This window comes from Raphanus sativus, chromosome 8 (assembly GCF_000801105.2).
Source record: "Raphanus sativus cultivar WK10039 chromosome 8, ASM80110v3, whole genome shotgun sequence".
In the NCBI taxonomy this organism is placed as follows: domain Eukaryota; kingdom Viridiplantae; phylum Streptophyta; class Magnoliopsida; order Brassicales; family Brassicaceae; genus Raphanus; species Raphanus sativus.
The window spans coordinates 3111080-3126325 of NC_079518.1; the positions used below are offsets into that span (position 1 = coordinate 3111080).

General features: G+C 37.8%; 4 protein-coding genes and 2 non-coding genes across 6 annotated transcripts; 4 read left to right on the forward strand and 2 right to left on the reverse strand.

Annotated features, from left to right (window-relative positions):
• The first annotated feature begins 378 nt into the window (after positions 1-378).
• LOC130498775 (TMV resistance protein N-like) lies at positions 379-2338 on the forward strand. The gene is made up of 3 exons (XM_056992371.1): positions 379-960; positions 1109-2192; positions 2246-2338. The coding sequence occupies exons 1-3, from the start codon at positions 503-505 to the stop codon at positions 2336-2338; spliced, it is 1635 nt and encodes a 544-aa protein (XP_056848351.1). The 5' UTR covers positions 379-502.
• A 223-nt stretch (positions 2339-2561) lies between these two features.
• LOC108832068 (disease resistance protein RPS6-like) lies at positions 2562-4494 on the forward strand. The gene is made up of 3 exons (XM_018605556.2): positions 2562-2845; positions 2964-4109; positions 4180-4494. The coding sequence occupies exons 1-3, from the start codon at positions 2576-2578 to the stop codon at positions 4402-4404; spliced, it is 1641 nt and encodes a 546-aa protein (XP_018461058.2). The 5' UTR covers positions 2562-2575; the 3' UTR covers positions 4405-4494.
• Positions 4495-5497: 1003 nt separating this feature from the next.
• LOC108832066 (NDR1/HIN1-like protein 13) lies at positions 5498-6822 on the forward strand. Its single transcript, XM_018605554.2, has one exon. The coding sequence runs from the start codon at positions 5787-5789 to the stop codon at positions 6573-6575; it is 789 nt and encodes a 262-aa protein (XP_018461056.1). The 5' UTR covers positions 5498-5786; the 3' UTR covers positions 6576-6822.
• Positions 6823-8410: 1588 nt separating this feature from the next.
• TRNAD-GUC (transfer RNA aspartic acid (anticodon GUC)) lies at positions 8411-8482 on the forward strand. Its single transcript has one exon. It is a non-coding gene; the product is annotated as a tRNA-Asp (tRNA).
• A 65-nt stretch (positions 8483-8547) lies between these two features.
• TRNAV-AAC (transfer RNA valine (anticodon AAC)) lies at positions 8548-8621 on the reverse strand. Its single transcript has one exon. It is a non-coding gene; the product is annotated as a tRNA-Val (tRNA).
• A 703-nt stretch (positions 8622-9324) lies between these two features.
• Positions 9325-14940, reverse strand: LOC108832067 (protein NUCLEOLAR FACTOR 1). Its single transcript, XM_018605555.2, has 24 exons — positions 14650-14940; positions 14438-14573; positions 14148-14275; positions 13817-13976; positions 13568-13712; positions 13358-13481; positions 13170-13270; positions 12921-13052; positions 12744-12824; positions 12343-12533; positions 12168-12240; positions 12019-12078; positions 11781-11819; positions 11608-11696; positions 11440-11504; positions 11263-11309; positions 10992-11051; positions 10855-10926; positions 10710-10739; positions 10479-10573; positions 10276-10381; positions 10131-10193; positions 9968-10042; positions 9325-9598 (listed from the first exon to the last, which is right to left on the reverse strand). Exons 1-24 carry the CDS (start codon positions 14771-14773, stop codon positions 9524-9526), a joined length of 2271 nt encoding a protein of 756 aa, XP_018461057.1. The 5' UTR covers positions 14774-14940; the 3' UTR covers positions 9325-9523.
• Positions 14941-15246: the final 306 nt, after the last annotated feature.

Sequence of the window (15246 nt, forward strand, 5' to 3'; positions counted from 1 at the left end):
AATATAAATTTTGTCGATCTTACGTAAAAGATTTTGCTAACATTGCACGTGACACGGTACAAGTTGTAGTAAACAAAAGAAGAGTGAACTCATGGAGAGATTCCCTTAATAATTATTCATTTTGTTTCAATTTAATTATCGTTGTAAAGTTTATTGATTTCATATGATATTTTACTTTTTTATTGGTTAAAATGTTGTTATAATAATATTTTTATTAAAATATTATAAAATAAATGTTTTCATAATTTGTATGCACAAACCTATAACAACTGGTAAAATAAAATGGATCGAGTATTCTAATTTGGGGTAATCTTGAATAATTAGGCCTTTATAATTTGTCTAACATGGCAGAGATGTAAACTCACAGTAGAAAAATGATATCGAGATGAATACCCTGACTTGGAAGAGTTTGAAGTGTGGGTTTTCCTAAACATCATTTCACACTTTTGATTGGTTTGTTGTCCAGAGAGAAAGAGAGATCGGTGATCAAAACTGAGAGCAAATGTCGGGGTGCGGTCCTTCCCGTCGTCAATTCAAATACGATGTCTTCCTCAGTTTCCGAGGTGCAGACACCCGTAAAAACATCGTTAGCCATTTGCACAAAGAACTTGTCAGACAAGGAATACGAACTTTCAAAGACGATGAAACGCTGGAACCCGGAGACCGCTTTCCCGAAAGACTCCGTGAAGCCATCAACACATCGAGGTTTGCCATTGTGGTTATCTCAAAGAACTACGCTACTTCAAAATGGTGTTTGGAAGAGCTTCGAATGATAATGAAGCTTGAATCGGAGAAAAAGGTTGATGCCTTTCCCATTTTCTACGACGTGGATATCTCTGATGTTAGAAATTATAAAAGAAGTTTCTCTTTAATATGCCACAACCAAAGTCCCAGGATTCCCAGCTGGAAAGACGCCCTTCAGAAAATCGCAAACACACAAGCCAATGAGTCAAGAAAATTGTAAGCCTTTTTTCCCTTGAATAAAGAAATAGAGATGGATTATATCACATACTATCAAATTGTTACCTAACAAAAAAAAAGGATCCTTATTGTTGTTTTTTTTTTTGAATAAATCCTTATTGTTGTTGTTTTTTACTGATCTTGTTAGCAAAGACGACGCCACGATGGTTGAGGAAGTTGTTGAACTTGTTTCAGACAAGTTGTTGTCTATGTTGCCAATGGACCTTGGGAATATTGTTGGCATGGAAGCTGACATGGACCAAATAGAACATCTCTTGGACATGACGTTTACGACCAGTGAGGTTCGTATGGTAGGAATATGGGGAATGCCAGGCATTGGCAAAACAACCATAGCCAAGAATCTTTATGAAAAGCATAAACACCGTTTCAAGACTCATCACTGTTTCTTGGAAAAGGTGAGAGGACAGGGTACCTTAGACCTACATAAACAGCTTCTTTCCGACATCCTTCGGAAAAAAGATTTCAAGTCACTGAACCTTGCTCAGGGAGCTTCTTGTATCAAGTCAAGGCTCGTAAACCTAAAATCTCTAATTGTTATTGATGACGTGGACGATGTGAAACAGCTGGATGCCTTGGCAAAAGAGCCTAGTTGGTTTGGACCAGGGAGCCGAATCATCATAACAACGCGAGACAAGAGCTTGCTCAACTCCTCATGTGCCCTGTACAAAGTTGAGTGCTTGAAGGATGATAAGGGTCTCCAGATCTTTCAGCGATATGCTTTTCTAGACGAAAAACCTAGTGCTGGCTGCTACAACGATCTTTCAAAGAGGGTCTCTGAGCTTGCTCAAGGTCTTCCCATCGCCCTTAAGGATTTCGGCACTTATCTCGTTAACAAGAAGAAAGAAGAGGAGTGGCAACATGCTTTGAGATCATTTGAGGAAGCTCCTCTCGAGAAAACCATGGCGGCCTTGAAAAGTAGCTATGATGGTTTGGATAAAGTTGGTAAGATTGCTTTTCTTCATGTAGCATGCCTTTTTAATGGAGAACCTGTCCAACGAGTCAGGAAACTTCTTCAACAAGGTGAAGTAGGGATGAAAGTTTTAGAGGAAAAGTCTCTCATCAATGTGTCTGTCGATGAGCATATATCTATGCACCGTTTGTTCGAGCAGATGGGGAAACATATTGTGCGTCAAGATTCAGAGAACAGCCCTTCTCAGCAACGTATCTTGTGGCACCATGACGACATCCGTCCAGTACTTGTAACCAATACAGTAAGTACAAGCAATGTTCTTAATTCTTTTTCTTTCCTTTTTGGTTTGGCTAGGCTCTGCCACCATTCCTCTTGTTACCGATAAACGTCACTATCTATCATATGCAATGTTCTAAAATTTTGTTTAGGCGGAGCTTACGCATCTGACTAGTCGACAAATCGTGTTTGAACGGAAAGATTTTTTCAAATCGATTTTTTTTAGTTAATTTTTTTTTCTAAAAAATGACCATAACAATGTTCTAAAAAATTATTTAAAAAAAAATCGGTCTCTTCAGAATCATATGTCCTCTATATTAAACTTAACCACCGCCTAACATTTCTTGAACATTGATCATATGTCAGAGTAAGCACTTAATTGAAGGCGTGGTGCTAGATGTTTGTGAAATGCCAGCTGGAATTCACATCAACTGGGATGTTTTCAAGCCGATGCATAATCTCAGTTTTCTTAAGATATACAACTCTAAGCAACAGAGAGGTTTAGAACCTGAGAAGGAAGATATGATTCTAGAGGACTATTTGAGTGTACATAAGCTTAGGTTACTACATTGGGATGCATATCCTTTTACAACCTTGCCTACCAGTATCAGTCCAGATTGTCTTGTTGAGCTTAAGCTATGTAACAGTAAGCTCAAAACCCTTTGGAGTGGCACACCGGTATATATCCTCTACTTTTCTACTCCCCTTTCATATATATAATTATTTTTTAAATTTGCTTTCTTGTAATAACATATTAATTAACATTTCCATGTGTGTTGTGTCTCATACTTTTCAGAAACTTGTGAATCTGGTGAAACTAGATTTGACCGGGTCTAAGGATCTAAAAAAACTTCCAATTCTTAAGGAAGCAAAGTATCTAGAGGAGTTGATACTGAAAGGTTGCAGCTCCTTGGAACAGATTCCACAATCCATATGCAAACTATCTAGACTGCAGAAAATTGATGTGTCCAACTGTGATGGGCTTGAAAAGCTGAAAATCAGTATATCAGAATCTAAAGACAGAACAAGCATGTGCCTTAGATCAGTCCACATGTTTTTCTTTGGCACGGAGCCGTTTGTGGGTAATACTCAGGGATGCTCTCTTACAGACCCATCAATCAGCGGCAACTTACAAATCTACTTGGAGCTTCTTGAAGGATCTGCAGAGTATCTATCTTTTGTTTCTGAGCACGTCTCTCATGAACTGGAGCTCAAGCGACCTCCCTACGGTTTTAAATCACTGGACATCTTGCGGTTTGAGTGGAGCGAGTACGGTGGTGATTTCAAATGTAATAGCTTTTCAAGGTTTCCCTGGTTACAGGAGTTAAATCTCATCAACCTAAACATCAAGAAGATCCCAGACGACATTGACCACATGCAAGTCCTAGAGAAACTGGACCTCAGTGGGAATATGTTTAAGAGGTTACCTACAACAATGAGTCGCCTTACCAAGTTGAAGCATTTGACGCTTGCCAACTGCCGCAGCCTTGAAGTATTGCCACGACTATCTCAGGTGGAGAGTCTAACTCTTTCTGACTGCACCAACCTACGAACTCTGGTGAAGAAAGATCAAGGACAAGGACCATACAATCTGGTTGAGCTTTGGCTTGACAACTGCAAGAAAATTAAGTCATTACCAAATGAGCTTAAGCAATGCACCAAGTTGACGTATTTAGATCTCAGCAGGCAAGATTTCAAGATAATACCAATATACTACCTGACCTCCTTGGTAACTCTCAACCTCAATTACTGCAACAACCTCGAATCACTGACAATGCTTCCACTGAGTCTCAAGTGCATAAATGCACATGGCTGCAAGTCTCTAAAAACTTATTCCTATCTGGCGGAGCATTCTATTGATCACCTAGATCTTAGCCCTTGCCCCAGGGGGAAGGACTATAGTACATTCACTAGGTTTCCAGCTGGAAAACGCAGTCAAGAGGTAAACAAAATCTTATCTTCTCTCTATATATAGTATATGCAATTAAGAGTTTAATCTCCTTTTTCTTTAGGTTCCAGTATGTGCTTGTACTTCTTTCCGTGAAACAACAACACGGAGTGAGGATAAACATGCGACTTGTAGTCACTTGTCAATCTTCTTGGGGCGTTTAAAGTCACTGCTGTGGAACTTCTTCCTGTGCATATTGGCTGTGGTTCTCTGTGTTCTGCTTCTGGTGATAACCGATCCTCTCACCGCAACTACATTACTAATGATTTTCTTGTATCGGAGGTTGTAAGAAACTCCAAAGGAGGTGTATGAGTGTTTCATTAACACTTTATGTTTCAGTTACTGAACCAGAAGAGTTATTGAAAGATTAATTTCATTAGTTTCTACACTGACAACTTGGGAAGAGTAGCAACAAATTATGTATTAACCATAGTGATCCGATATGAGTTGTGCAAGGCTGCAACTCTTTAGGCAATCTCTCTGCTTGCTTGCAGGGGAAGAAATTAACCAATGAACATGTAGGGCTTTCTCTTACACTGAACCGTGTTGTGTGTTATCAAGTAGCCTAATTTCAGGAAAATAAAAATGTGACCGTTGATTATCAACTGAGGACCTTTAATAGTTATGGACTAGTTGGTTACCACCTCGACCACGCTCCACCACCGGCTTCACGCGCCTTGTCCTGATCTACTATGTTTTTGTTGCTCACACAGCTTTTCGTTGAAACTCACATTATTCTAAAAAGTCATAATTAAAAGTCAAACCAACCTACGGCGTTCAAGTATTATTTCGTGGAAATGTAGTGACAAATGCTTCTTTTTACTAGTGGGGAAAGTATGAAATAAAAATAATTTATGTATTAAAGGAATTTGTTTTTTTTTCGTCACGTTTTTTATATCTAAATAAATCTAGTTGTATAAATTTATTTTTAACATTGCTTGATTATATTTTACTCAAAAAAAAAAACATTGCTTGATTATATGAATTTGATTGTTTTAGATCAGATTCAAAATGGAAAGGGACTCAGCATCTGTTACCCTTTTTATTTCAAAGGAACTTTCATATATCTTTGCTTCAATACAAAGGAAATTATGTTTGGTGTACGATTTCACGTTTTAACTCAAAAACTACTTATCTCAATTATTATTATTTTTGACTAAAACATATCTCAGTCTTCTTGTTAGTTGTTATATATCTTTAAAACAAAATATATATTTTCGTCAACTGGAAAATGTATATATTCATATATGCACTAATATTTACCTACTAGATAGAATAAATTTTCCAAAACGGATCAATATCATGAATAATAACTAGTCGGAGTTTTTTTTTTTGCGAAAATGCTTAGCAAAGAACAACTGGACTCTCGTGATTTTGCACCGTTTATTCCCACGTCGTGTTATATACGCGCTGGTGTGACGCGTGTAAGCTCTCTTTCCCGCGTTGAGCTGTCACTCTCTTTTGTCAGTCTCCGTCGCTGTTTCTTTGGCTTCCTTCCTCTCTCATTCTCCACCACTATCATCAAAACTCCTTTTCTCCCCACTAATCAGCTATTAAAGAGAAGCTTAAAGCTTAAACGTTCACTGTAAAATCACCTCTTATAAAAGAAACACGCTCTCCTAAACCTTACCCATATTGTTCCACTAATCAATCTTTTCATCTTATTCCGACATGACAGACGACAGAGTCTACCCAGCCTCTAAACCTCCCGGCGTTGTCGGCGGTGGAGCAACCGCCAACCCAACTTTCCCCGCGACTAAAGCTCAGCTCTACAGCGCAAACCGCCCCGCCTACCGTCCACCAGCCCCACGCCACCGCCGCACGCACAGCCGTGGATGCTGCTGCCGCTGCTGCTGCTGGACGATTTTCGTGATCATCCTCTTACTCCTCCTCGTCGCCGCCGCATCCGCCGTCGTATACCTCATCTACCGTCCTCAGCGGCCGAGCTTCACCGTCTCGTCCTTCAAAGTCTCCTCTCTCAACCTCACCTCCGCCACGCGCCTCGCCACCGCTATATCCCTCTCCGTCGTGGCCAAGAACCCGAACAAAAACGTCGGTTTCAGCTACGTCGCCACCGACGTCACGGTCTACAGAGTCTCCCCCGGAGACGATGACGTCGTCATCGGTAAAGGCTCGATCGCTTCGTTTGTGCACGGTAAGAAGAACACGACTCTGCTTAAGTCTACGGTCGGGAGCCCTCCGGGAGATCTTGATGAGCTGTCGGCGAGTAAGCTCAAGGGAGATTTGAAAGCGAAGAGAGGAGTGGCGGTTAAGATTGTTATGAACACCAAGGTGACAGTGAAGATGGGGTCTCTGAAAACGCCTAAGTCGGGGATCAGGGTTACTTGTGAAGGGATTAGAGCGACGGCTCCGACGGGGAAGAAGGCGACGACGGCTGTTACCACTGCCGCTAAGTGTAAGGTTGATCTCAGGTTCAAGGTCTGGAAATTCACTTTTTAAAACATTGGTGGGGCAATGTGAAAATCTACATTCCATTTTTTGTGTTATATAAATCCATTGTTTCATTTCTTTTTAATTTGATTTCATATACAGTTTTTTTTTTCGATTTTCCGGTAAGAATTTATTTTTTTTGTTTATGTAAATGAAGATATATACATTGTGTTCGGTCCGAATATTGTTTGTTCGAGAAAAAAATGTTTGATGTGCTTATACAAAAAAAAAAGTAAAATGTTGAATCATTTGATTATAGTAACAATTGTTCATTACCAGTGATGATGAAATGCAATTAATATTGTACTAGTATAGTAATGCGTGTGAGGTTGACCACTAGTAGTGCAAGTGCTTTGGTCAATTAATCTATAAATAGACAATTAAGCTAGCTGCAGTTTTTTCTTTGTTAGCTGGATCAATTAATTAAGCTACCATGTGGTACATACCCTAAGAACCTATGAATTACAGTATTATGAATGTTACTTGCATATTAATCTCATGGTCTGCTGCATGCTGGCAAATGACAAAGTCTTCGTGTATTGTGTTCCATTTATTAACGGAGTTTGGGTTCAAATTTGCGTCAGGTCTAGAAGGTCTAGAAGTTTGGGTTCAAATGATACAGTCTTCGTGTATTGTGATTTATTAACGAAGTTTGGGTTCAAATTTGCTTAAGGTCTTAGAAGGTGTCGGTGAAATGTTTATAATTTTTATTTTTGGATTCAACTTAAACAAGAAAAGCAAAGCCACAAATGATTCAAAATCAGGTGTCATGTAATTATCAACGACAAAAGAAAAAATAGGTGTTATGGTCTAAAACGATGACTAACATGTGATTGAATTTGTTCCTTTTCAACAAATTAATAAAAAAATGAAGCACTAGAAGATCTTCTTATTTGGTTGGTTTAATCGGTTAACAAATGCACTATTCCAAAATTTCAACTACATTAAAACTGACTAAGTTTCTTTTATTCATAAGAAACTAAGAAATTTCGGTAAAAATCTCTACACAGAAATAGAGCAACAAAAATAAACTATTGAAATGTTAGATAGCAAGAAGCTGATAAATAAGTAAAATCAAAATATAGAAAAATAGAAAAATATAGTGTTGATAAGGTCAATAAGTGTTTGGAATCAAAATGATAGTTGCCACATAGCCACAGAACTTTCGGAACCATGTGACCACTGACCATCACATGTTATAAGATGTCCAAGCTGACTTTTGAGATAGTCAGTCACAAAGGCTTGGTGTTTCTATACACGTAAATTCATTTTCACACTAACTTATTGTAAACATATGTAATAAATATGATAATTAGAGCTTCATTATCAAGGGCTGATTGAATTAAAACATACATGCAACGTCAAGGGTGAGCCATCAAGTTACTTGGATTAAGACTAACGCAGACGGCATAAGCTACAGAACCATTACAATCCCCATTATCGTAAGTACATATTGTTATCTTCATTTGCTTTCCCACATAACAATATCTTCCTGATCATACTTTCCACTAGCACAATAGGAGCTAAAGCTGTTATCTCTTCCGGTTCTCTTTGTTTCAGCCTTTTTTATATCGACCTATTAGTCATTGTAAGTGCTTGAGATCGCTTACGGTCCTTTAGCTTAAATTTGAAGCACAAGTAAAAGAGAGGGTTAACTGTTTGTCACTGAGCTCATGAACTTTTTCCATCGGAGAAAAGTCCGTCTACAGAATCTTCAGTCAGATAGGTTACAAAACCAAACACTCTTGAACATACATAATCTGATTCTCAATTAACACAGAGAACCTTAGAGAAACTCCTACGTTTTTGACAAGAAGGCGTAAGTCTAATTAGCAAACAACAAGGTCGTTGTAGTATAGTGGTAAGTATTCCCGCCTGTCACGCGGGTGACCCGGGTTCGATCCCCGGCAACGGCGATTACTTTTTGTTAATAATACGAAATTTGATTATTTTCGTAATGTTTAAATAAAAAATAAAATCATGGCTTCGTCCAGGTTCGAACTGGAGACCTTCAGTGTGTTAGACTGACGTGATAACCGACTACACCACGAAACCTTTGTACAAATGATAAGTTAATGCAACAAACTATCGTATTCGACGTTAGAGGGAGCTCATTAAGTACTGTATAAGTAATTTGCTTCCGGTCAGGGTTTAAAAAGTAGTATAAAGCTCAGTATGTTTAGATTTACGAGCCTTTTCCAGGTAACCAACTTCTTCTAGTTTAGGACTTTTGACAATTGCAAACGAATATACATGAAGTGTGTACTTGCTTTTACAAATGATTCTTTGATGCCATCTTCCTTTATGTTCGTCATGACTCTTGAGATTGCTCGTCTTGTACTTGAGATTAGTTAATATGGCTCGTAGACTGGACGCCACAATGCTGCCCTGTTGAAACAAATAAAAGGAGGTTCAATCACTACTAATCTTTTAACCGAACCTTGGTATCTGTTTTCTCTTGAAGGCTTATAGATAAATCATTGCGTTTTTAATTTTTTTACTGCTGGCTCTAATGCACCTTTACTTAAAAATCTATAAAAAGCTTTCAGATGTGTACGAAGCTCACTCGATCTGAGTTGGTCTAACAAAGATGTACTATCCAGGTTAGCCACTAACTGAGCCAAAAAATCGTTAAAACATAGGTGATTAGTTGTTTAATTTCACCATTAATAATACTTCAATAAAGGAATATATTTCGAGTTAAAAAAAATAATTGCCAAGATTATTACTTCATATCTCCTCACCATTTAACCTCAAATTTATGAAAAGGGAGGCAATATTGATTGTAAAAATTGGTTAAAATCGGTCCACTGAATATCTGACCATAGAATCAAAACTGGGGAGTTTGAGATCACCAAAATAAATAGCAACATTTGTGTTTATACTAATAAACCATTTGAATTTCTAATGGAACGAAAAAAAAAAGAGGCTTGGGATGCTTGAACATTCTCGACTCGTTAACAGAACGCAAAGATGCTCTTATCAGAACTGATCATTCTTTTTGCGGAAGCAGTCCCAACGATCCTTTCCATCTGCAAATAACATCACAATACTTCCATTACAACTCGCTCACATCACATTAGTGCTACTGAGAGAGCTAACTCTAATTAGAGTAAAAAAACACTTCTTTTTTTTTTTGGTCAAACAGTAAAAAAACACTTCATATCTAAAAAAACTGATGAAAGCAAACCAGTTAGAGTTTTACTTAAGTGAAGACAGAACCAGACTTCATAAACTTTCCCTGTGACTAAGCATTGTTATGCATATATATACCACTTCCTAGTTCTAGTTGAGGAACTAGGTACTATTTGGAATCAATGGAGTGGATATAAAACGACTAGGTATGACTCTCAAGTGTGTAAGAACCATCACAGGATTGAAAATGAGAATTGTGTAAGTACCTTAAGCAGATCAAAGCGAGAAAAAAGTGCAGTGGACATCATGTCATACGATCCTTCATCAAGCATGTTGACAATCTGCAGTTAAAGCTACAATGATGAGCATCCGACTGTCTTTCTCCTGACAAGAGTTGTGTTGCAGCTAGTTCGATTAAGATGCTCTTACCTCAGGGTAAAACTCCTTCCTCTCGGGAAGAGAATAGAATATCAAGTTCTTTATGCCACGGATCTGAAACACCATAAGACGATATTGATCAGAATTGTATTTGTATCATAGAGCCTAATCAGAGATCAATAGATTAAGAAAAAACCTTGTATCTCCGATAGAAGTAGGCCCTCTCAGTGTAAAGCATGATCTTCCGGCTCCCTGCAAAAAACCATTCTCGTGCACGGGAGATATCCGCATTCTTTGTATAGCTGAAAACAAGAGTTAAGGATTAGGCTACCAACAGGTGAAAGAAATCCAGATAGCAATGAAACAGCAACTTTGGTACAGGGAAGGAAATGGTCTTACTCTCCAAGAAGACAGAAAGAGGCATTCTGCGACTTCAGATAGTTTCTGAGCCTTACGAAATCGAAGTAAGAAGGGATAAAGATCATTACTCCTCCCTAGAAACAGGATTAAAATACGACAATCAGGCTCTCAAACTTAAGTGATAGCAACAAGGTTTTTATTCTGAGCAACTGTATTGTTGTTCATTCTATTTTTTTTGTATGGCAAACAGCCTCTGAATGAAGGGAGTACCTGAAAAGAATCTTTGATCTTCGGGAATATCTGAATAAAAAAAGAAAAGAATCAGCAAAGATTCATTTAGCAGAAATACAACAAAAAAAAATATCAAATATTTTATCCATGAAAATGAGGTTACTAAGCAAATAATCAAAACTACCTTTTTGGTAAAATATTCAAGACGTGCATCGTCTGCTTGGGTCATGGAGTCTGCATCAAATCTTTCATAAATCTGCAACATAGACAAAAGAGATAAGATGTCCAGAACTTTCAAGTGTAAGCAAGATGAGCTTATACCTGACGGACAGGGAGCAATACTTTCTCGAGAACACCTTTGTATTCACACGCCAGCTTCATCTGCATTGATTCAACTATAAGTGTTATGGGACAGTTTTAATTCAAAGCTAACACTGAAAGACATATTAATTAATATATACAATCTTGGTTTGGAAAAGACTTGATAATTCAATTCAAATCAGAGTAGTAGTCTTAGCCTATAATCCATCAATCATCTATACCAGAACTGCATGTAATATATATGGAAAATTTGCTAAAAACGAATGCCCACCTTTCCTTTATAGTTCAAGCATTGGCGATTGAATAGACCATTCATCTCTGAGAGGAAATATTCTTTGGGTTAGAAACTTCAATAATCACCATACTCCAGAATTATGAAAATATAGCAAAAACGAAGAACAAAGGGAATTTAGCCACATGTGAAAGAAAGTAGTGGGCAGAGCAATACCTGGGGTTAAATAGGAACTTAGAATTATTGACTGACGATAGAACCGTGCCTGTCCATCCAAATACCTAAACATAAGACGATATTATTTAATATTCTGCCAGAGTTGGGCTCTGCGACACACATAAACCGTATTAGAGAGAACAACTTGAAGTCAGTAGAACTACATACAACGGTCGGATTCGCATGACATTGGTACCATGTTGCTTTGATGGCAATCTATTTATCTGGTCGACGACTGTAGTAAGGAACGACCAATTCTGAAACATTATAATAAAGCATATAAGAAATGAAGATACAATAATCCATCTTCGCAAAGTCTATACATTTACAACAAAACCTACCTGCATAGATATTATGTCTGCATGATCGATAACCAAAACCTGTCCACATGTAAATTAAAGAAATATAAGTTAATAAGGAGATACAGAATACAATTTCAAGTATTTGCAAGTACAGGCCGTCATAGACCAGGTTTAAGAGATAAAACAATAGTAGACTATGTGACTGGAAAATATATTGGCATCAATCATCTAATATCTATTAAATATATCTCATTCAAGCAATGATAAACGAAATTACCTCAATGGAGGAGAGATAATCAACATCCCTTTCCTTGTTTTCTTCTGCTTGACCAATGGCCTAGAAAAGAGTAAAATTGATAAAGAGACTGAATCAAGAAAATTTACACAAGTAAATCATCTGACAAAAAGATTGGTAAGGGTACCTACCATATGTAACTTGAGAGGGGAAGCAATAATCATGTCCGAGGAATAGAAATCACCATACAGCCTAATGCTCTTTCTGAAAGCGACAGTAGAATTCAAGTCTCAGGTAACTGCAAATTATTTACAAGCAGGAGAACGCACTGCAACGTTGAAGAGGGTGTATGCAAAAAAAAAATACCTTGTATGCTTAATGCCTAGCATAAACTCATCATCACTGTTCTTCTCACCAAAAAGGGATTGCCAATCAGAAGGTTTTGAAGACTTGTGGGTTGTCGATTTCCCATTTTTGGATGTCTTCTCATCATCGTCATCAGATTCGTCTTCACATCCAAACTCGGCATTAAACCGGTCAAGGTGTTCCACATTAACCTGAAAGCAATGAATAGTATTTGAAGAGAGCAATGGCAACTCAAGACATAATCAGCAACCGAGACAATATCAACGCGGAGCAACCTGTTTTCTACATTATATGACTCATCCGTGTGAGAAGTCAAGTCAAGTATCATAGAATAAGGCAACGCATTCACAAAGCAGATGCCAATTAAAAATTAAATGACTGAATTTCCTAAATTTATGTACCCTTTGAGCCTCTGGAGTTAGTTGTATGAGCCTCTTGACAACGCGAAAGGCAATACTCCTCATCGGTAGTAGAATCAAAACCTGGATATACAAGAAAAGTAAGGCCAACAGTCAAATACGAGTAACAACATATTTACACACAAAGCATCTGGCAGAACGGCAAAGAGAAAGGGTCACCTTTGGACGAGTAAATCCTTGGTCAAGAAATCCATCATCAGAAAGAATGTCTTGTTCAGACGTCTCTCGATGCTTTGCAATTTTACTCTCATTCTTCTTCACAAGATCTCTCGTTTTAAAAATGTGATTCAACTGCATAAGACAAACGGACTTCAATAAAACTTGGAGAAATGTTACTGTGGATTGAAAAAGTAACAGAAAACCTCAATAAAATGATCTTAAGAAAAAGGAATACGAGTATGCACGCACAGAATGCATAAGATAAGCGTCCATGGCACTTGAGTCTTCTTCACGGCCTTTATTGTAAAAGGGTCTCTTGTTAGAATGCAAAATATCCAGGTAGCTGTTGCCTACAAAAGAAAATACTATAATCAACGACTGAGTCATAAAATAAACATGAACGAGATACATTATAAATGTTAAAATATAATACGTACAGATGGAGAAGAATCTTCTTCTTTTAGATGAGTCAAAATCTTTTCCACCAGATTTCTGGTATAGTTGAAGCCAGTGCTTATACAACTTCGGCTTGAGGCCATAAGGTGCATCACTCTGAACACCCTGCAAAATTAAGTTTTTAATGTTACTGATAATTCCCAAGTTTGGGAGGCAAAATATTGCAACCATATAATTCTGAAAACACATACATCGAGGAAATTTTGTCTAGTTCCTTTCCACTTGCAATTTGGCATGTCAATGGCCGGTGCTTCCCATTTAAATTTCCACTTGCCTTCAGGTAAGGTTTTCACTTGTTCACTTGATAATGTGTGACTAAGGTGCTCACTAAATGCACTGAACAACAATAAATGTACGAATTTTAAAACGCATTGGATTGAACCAGCACGCCAAACTGTAAGAAAATTTTAGAGAAAGCCACAATAAAAAATTAAATATACCTAGTAGATGAAGAAGCATCTACTAAAGGTTGGCCGTTGGTAGTCAGCTCAAGCTCCTCATCAGTTTCATAACCGTCAGAATCTTCTTCCCCGCTATGATCATCGTTGTTCTCTTGCTCTGTGTTGACAGTAAGACCTCCGAGACTTTCCTGATCGTCCCCTTTATTTAACAAGAAAAAAGAGAAGTATGGTTGAGATCAATTTGCCAGAGATGAGTAAACTAAAAGTGAGTTGAAACAATATTCAAGTTTACAGAACTATCCGAAACCTCGTCACAAGTGAGCATAAACAAGAGAAACCATTAAGCAAACAATAACTTTCAAGAAATTACCTTGAATCTCCTCATCCTCTTCGTCTGTAGAGATTTCATCCTCAGACCCACTGTCATCATCCTCTTCCTCATCTTCATCGTCCTCTTCATCTCCTTCTGTGTCGCTTTTACCTTCCTCCTCTCTCTGCCTGTTAAAATGATTTGGAAATCCCAGATTTAAAGGATAAGACTTTACAAAAGTAGAACAGATAAAGTTCAAAAATACAAATTCACCTAAAGCCATGACATATAAAGACTGTTACAAAGAGTAACAAATCAACCAAACAGCTTAAGATTTGATATAAAGGTACCTTCTTTTGTTCATATCAGCAACAGCTTTGTTAGACGAACCGAGAGACGCCAGCAAATTATCGTACGTTGTCGATTTTCTGTAAACCACTGCTTCTGGTTCTTCCTCAATAGTGTCTTCTTCTTCTTCAGATGAATCTACAATAACCCCAGCATAGTTGATTTTGAGTTGTTGACTACGATATAGAGCTACTTGCAAGAGCTAAAACATTACCTAAATCCTCCTCTGTTGGAACCGCCTTCTCAGCAAGTTTAGCCTTCTTCGTATCCCGTTTCTTATCGAATTTCTCATGTGGTCTGTGCCTCTTCGACACTACATTTGACTTTTTTGGAGCCATCTGAGATTAGAGGAGAAGCTGAGAGTTCTCGCTCTGATTCTTCACTGCGTTAAATCGTCGATTGGTGATTGCCGCCGAAATTAGGGTTTTTCGAGGAGAGGCGCTGTGAAATCGAACAAGACGACGGTGTTTTTTTTTTTGTAGGAGGAACAATTATACTAACGCCGTGAGAAAGCTTTTTTGGGTTTAGGGTTTATCGAGTTTTACACTGGTTAAAAAAAATTAAAACCTTTTTACTTACACCCTCGGTTGAGCATAACCGGACCCTAACCAATCGAAATAAATCATAGGCTTTAGAACAACAAACCAAACATATATTTTGATTTGTGTCACACTCACTCACTCACTCGATTATCTCTAAAAAGACTCTAACCCAAATAATCTCATTGCGAATCTCTCATTACAAATCATCATAATTATCAAAATATCATTGTTATTTTCTTCCTAATTAACATTCATTCACTATTTTCAGG

Bases quoted from the DNA above. Each gene is read 5' to 3' on its own strand.
- LOC108832066 (XM_018605554.2), top strand. From the start codon at position 5,787: ATGACAGACGACAGAGTCTACCCAGCCTCTAAACCTCCCGGCGTTGTC.
- LOC108832067 (XM_018605555.2), bottom strand. From the start codon at position 14,773: ATGGCTCCAAAAAAGTCAAATGTAGTGTCGAAGAGGCACAGACCACAT. The intron at 13,053-13,169 runs GTGCGTGCATAC...TGTCTTATGCAG, and splicing joins ACGCTTATCTTATGCATTCT to TTGAATCACATTTTTAAAAC. The intron at 12,079-12,167 runs GTAGGTACCCTT...ACTCTTTTCTAG, and splicing joins CCCCTCTCAAGTTACATATG to GCCATTGGTCAAGCAGAAGA.
- LOC108832068 (XM_018605556.2), top strand. From the start codon at position 2,576: ATGCCAGCTGGAATTCACATCAACTGGGATGTTTTCAAGCCGATGCAT. The intron at 2,846-2,963 runs GTATATATCCTC...CATACTTTTCAG, and splicing joins CCCTTTGGAGTGGCACACCG to AAACTTGTGAATCTGGTGAA. The intron at 4,110-4,179 runs GTAAACAAAATC...CTTTTTCTTTAG, and splicing joins CTGGAAAACGCAGTCAAGAG to GTTCCAGTATGTGCTTGTAC.
- LOC130498775 (XM_056992371.1), top strand. From the start codon at position 503: ATGTCGGGGTGCGGTCCTTCCCGTCGTCAATTCAAATACGATGTCTTC. The intron at 961-1,108 runs GTAAGCCTTTTT...TGATCTTGTTAG, and splicing joins GCCAATGAGTCAAGAAAATT to CAAAGACGACGCCACGATGG. The intron at 2,193-2,245 runs GTAAGTACAAGC...TGGTTTGGCTAG, and splicing joins CAGTACTTGTAACCAATACA to GCTCTGCCACCATTCCTCTT.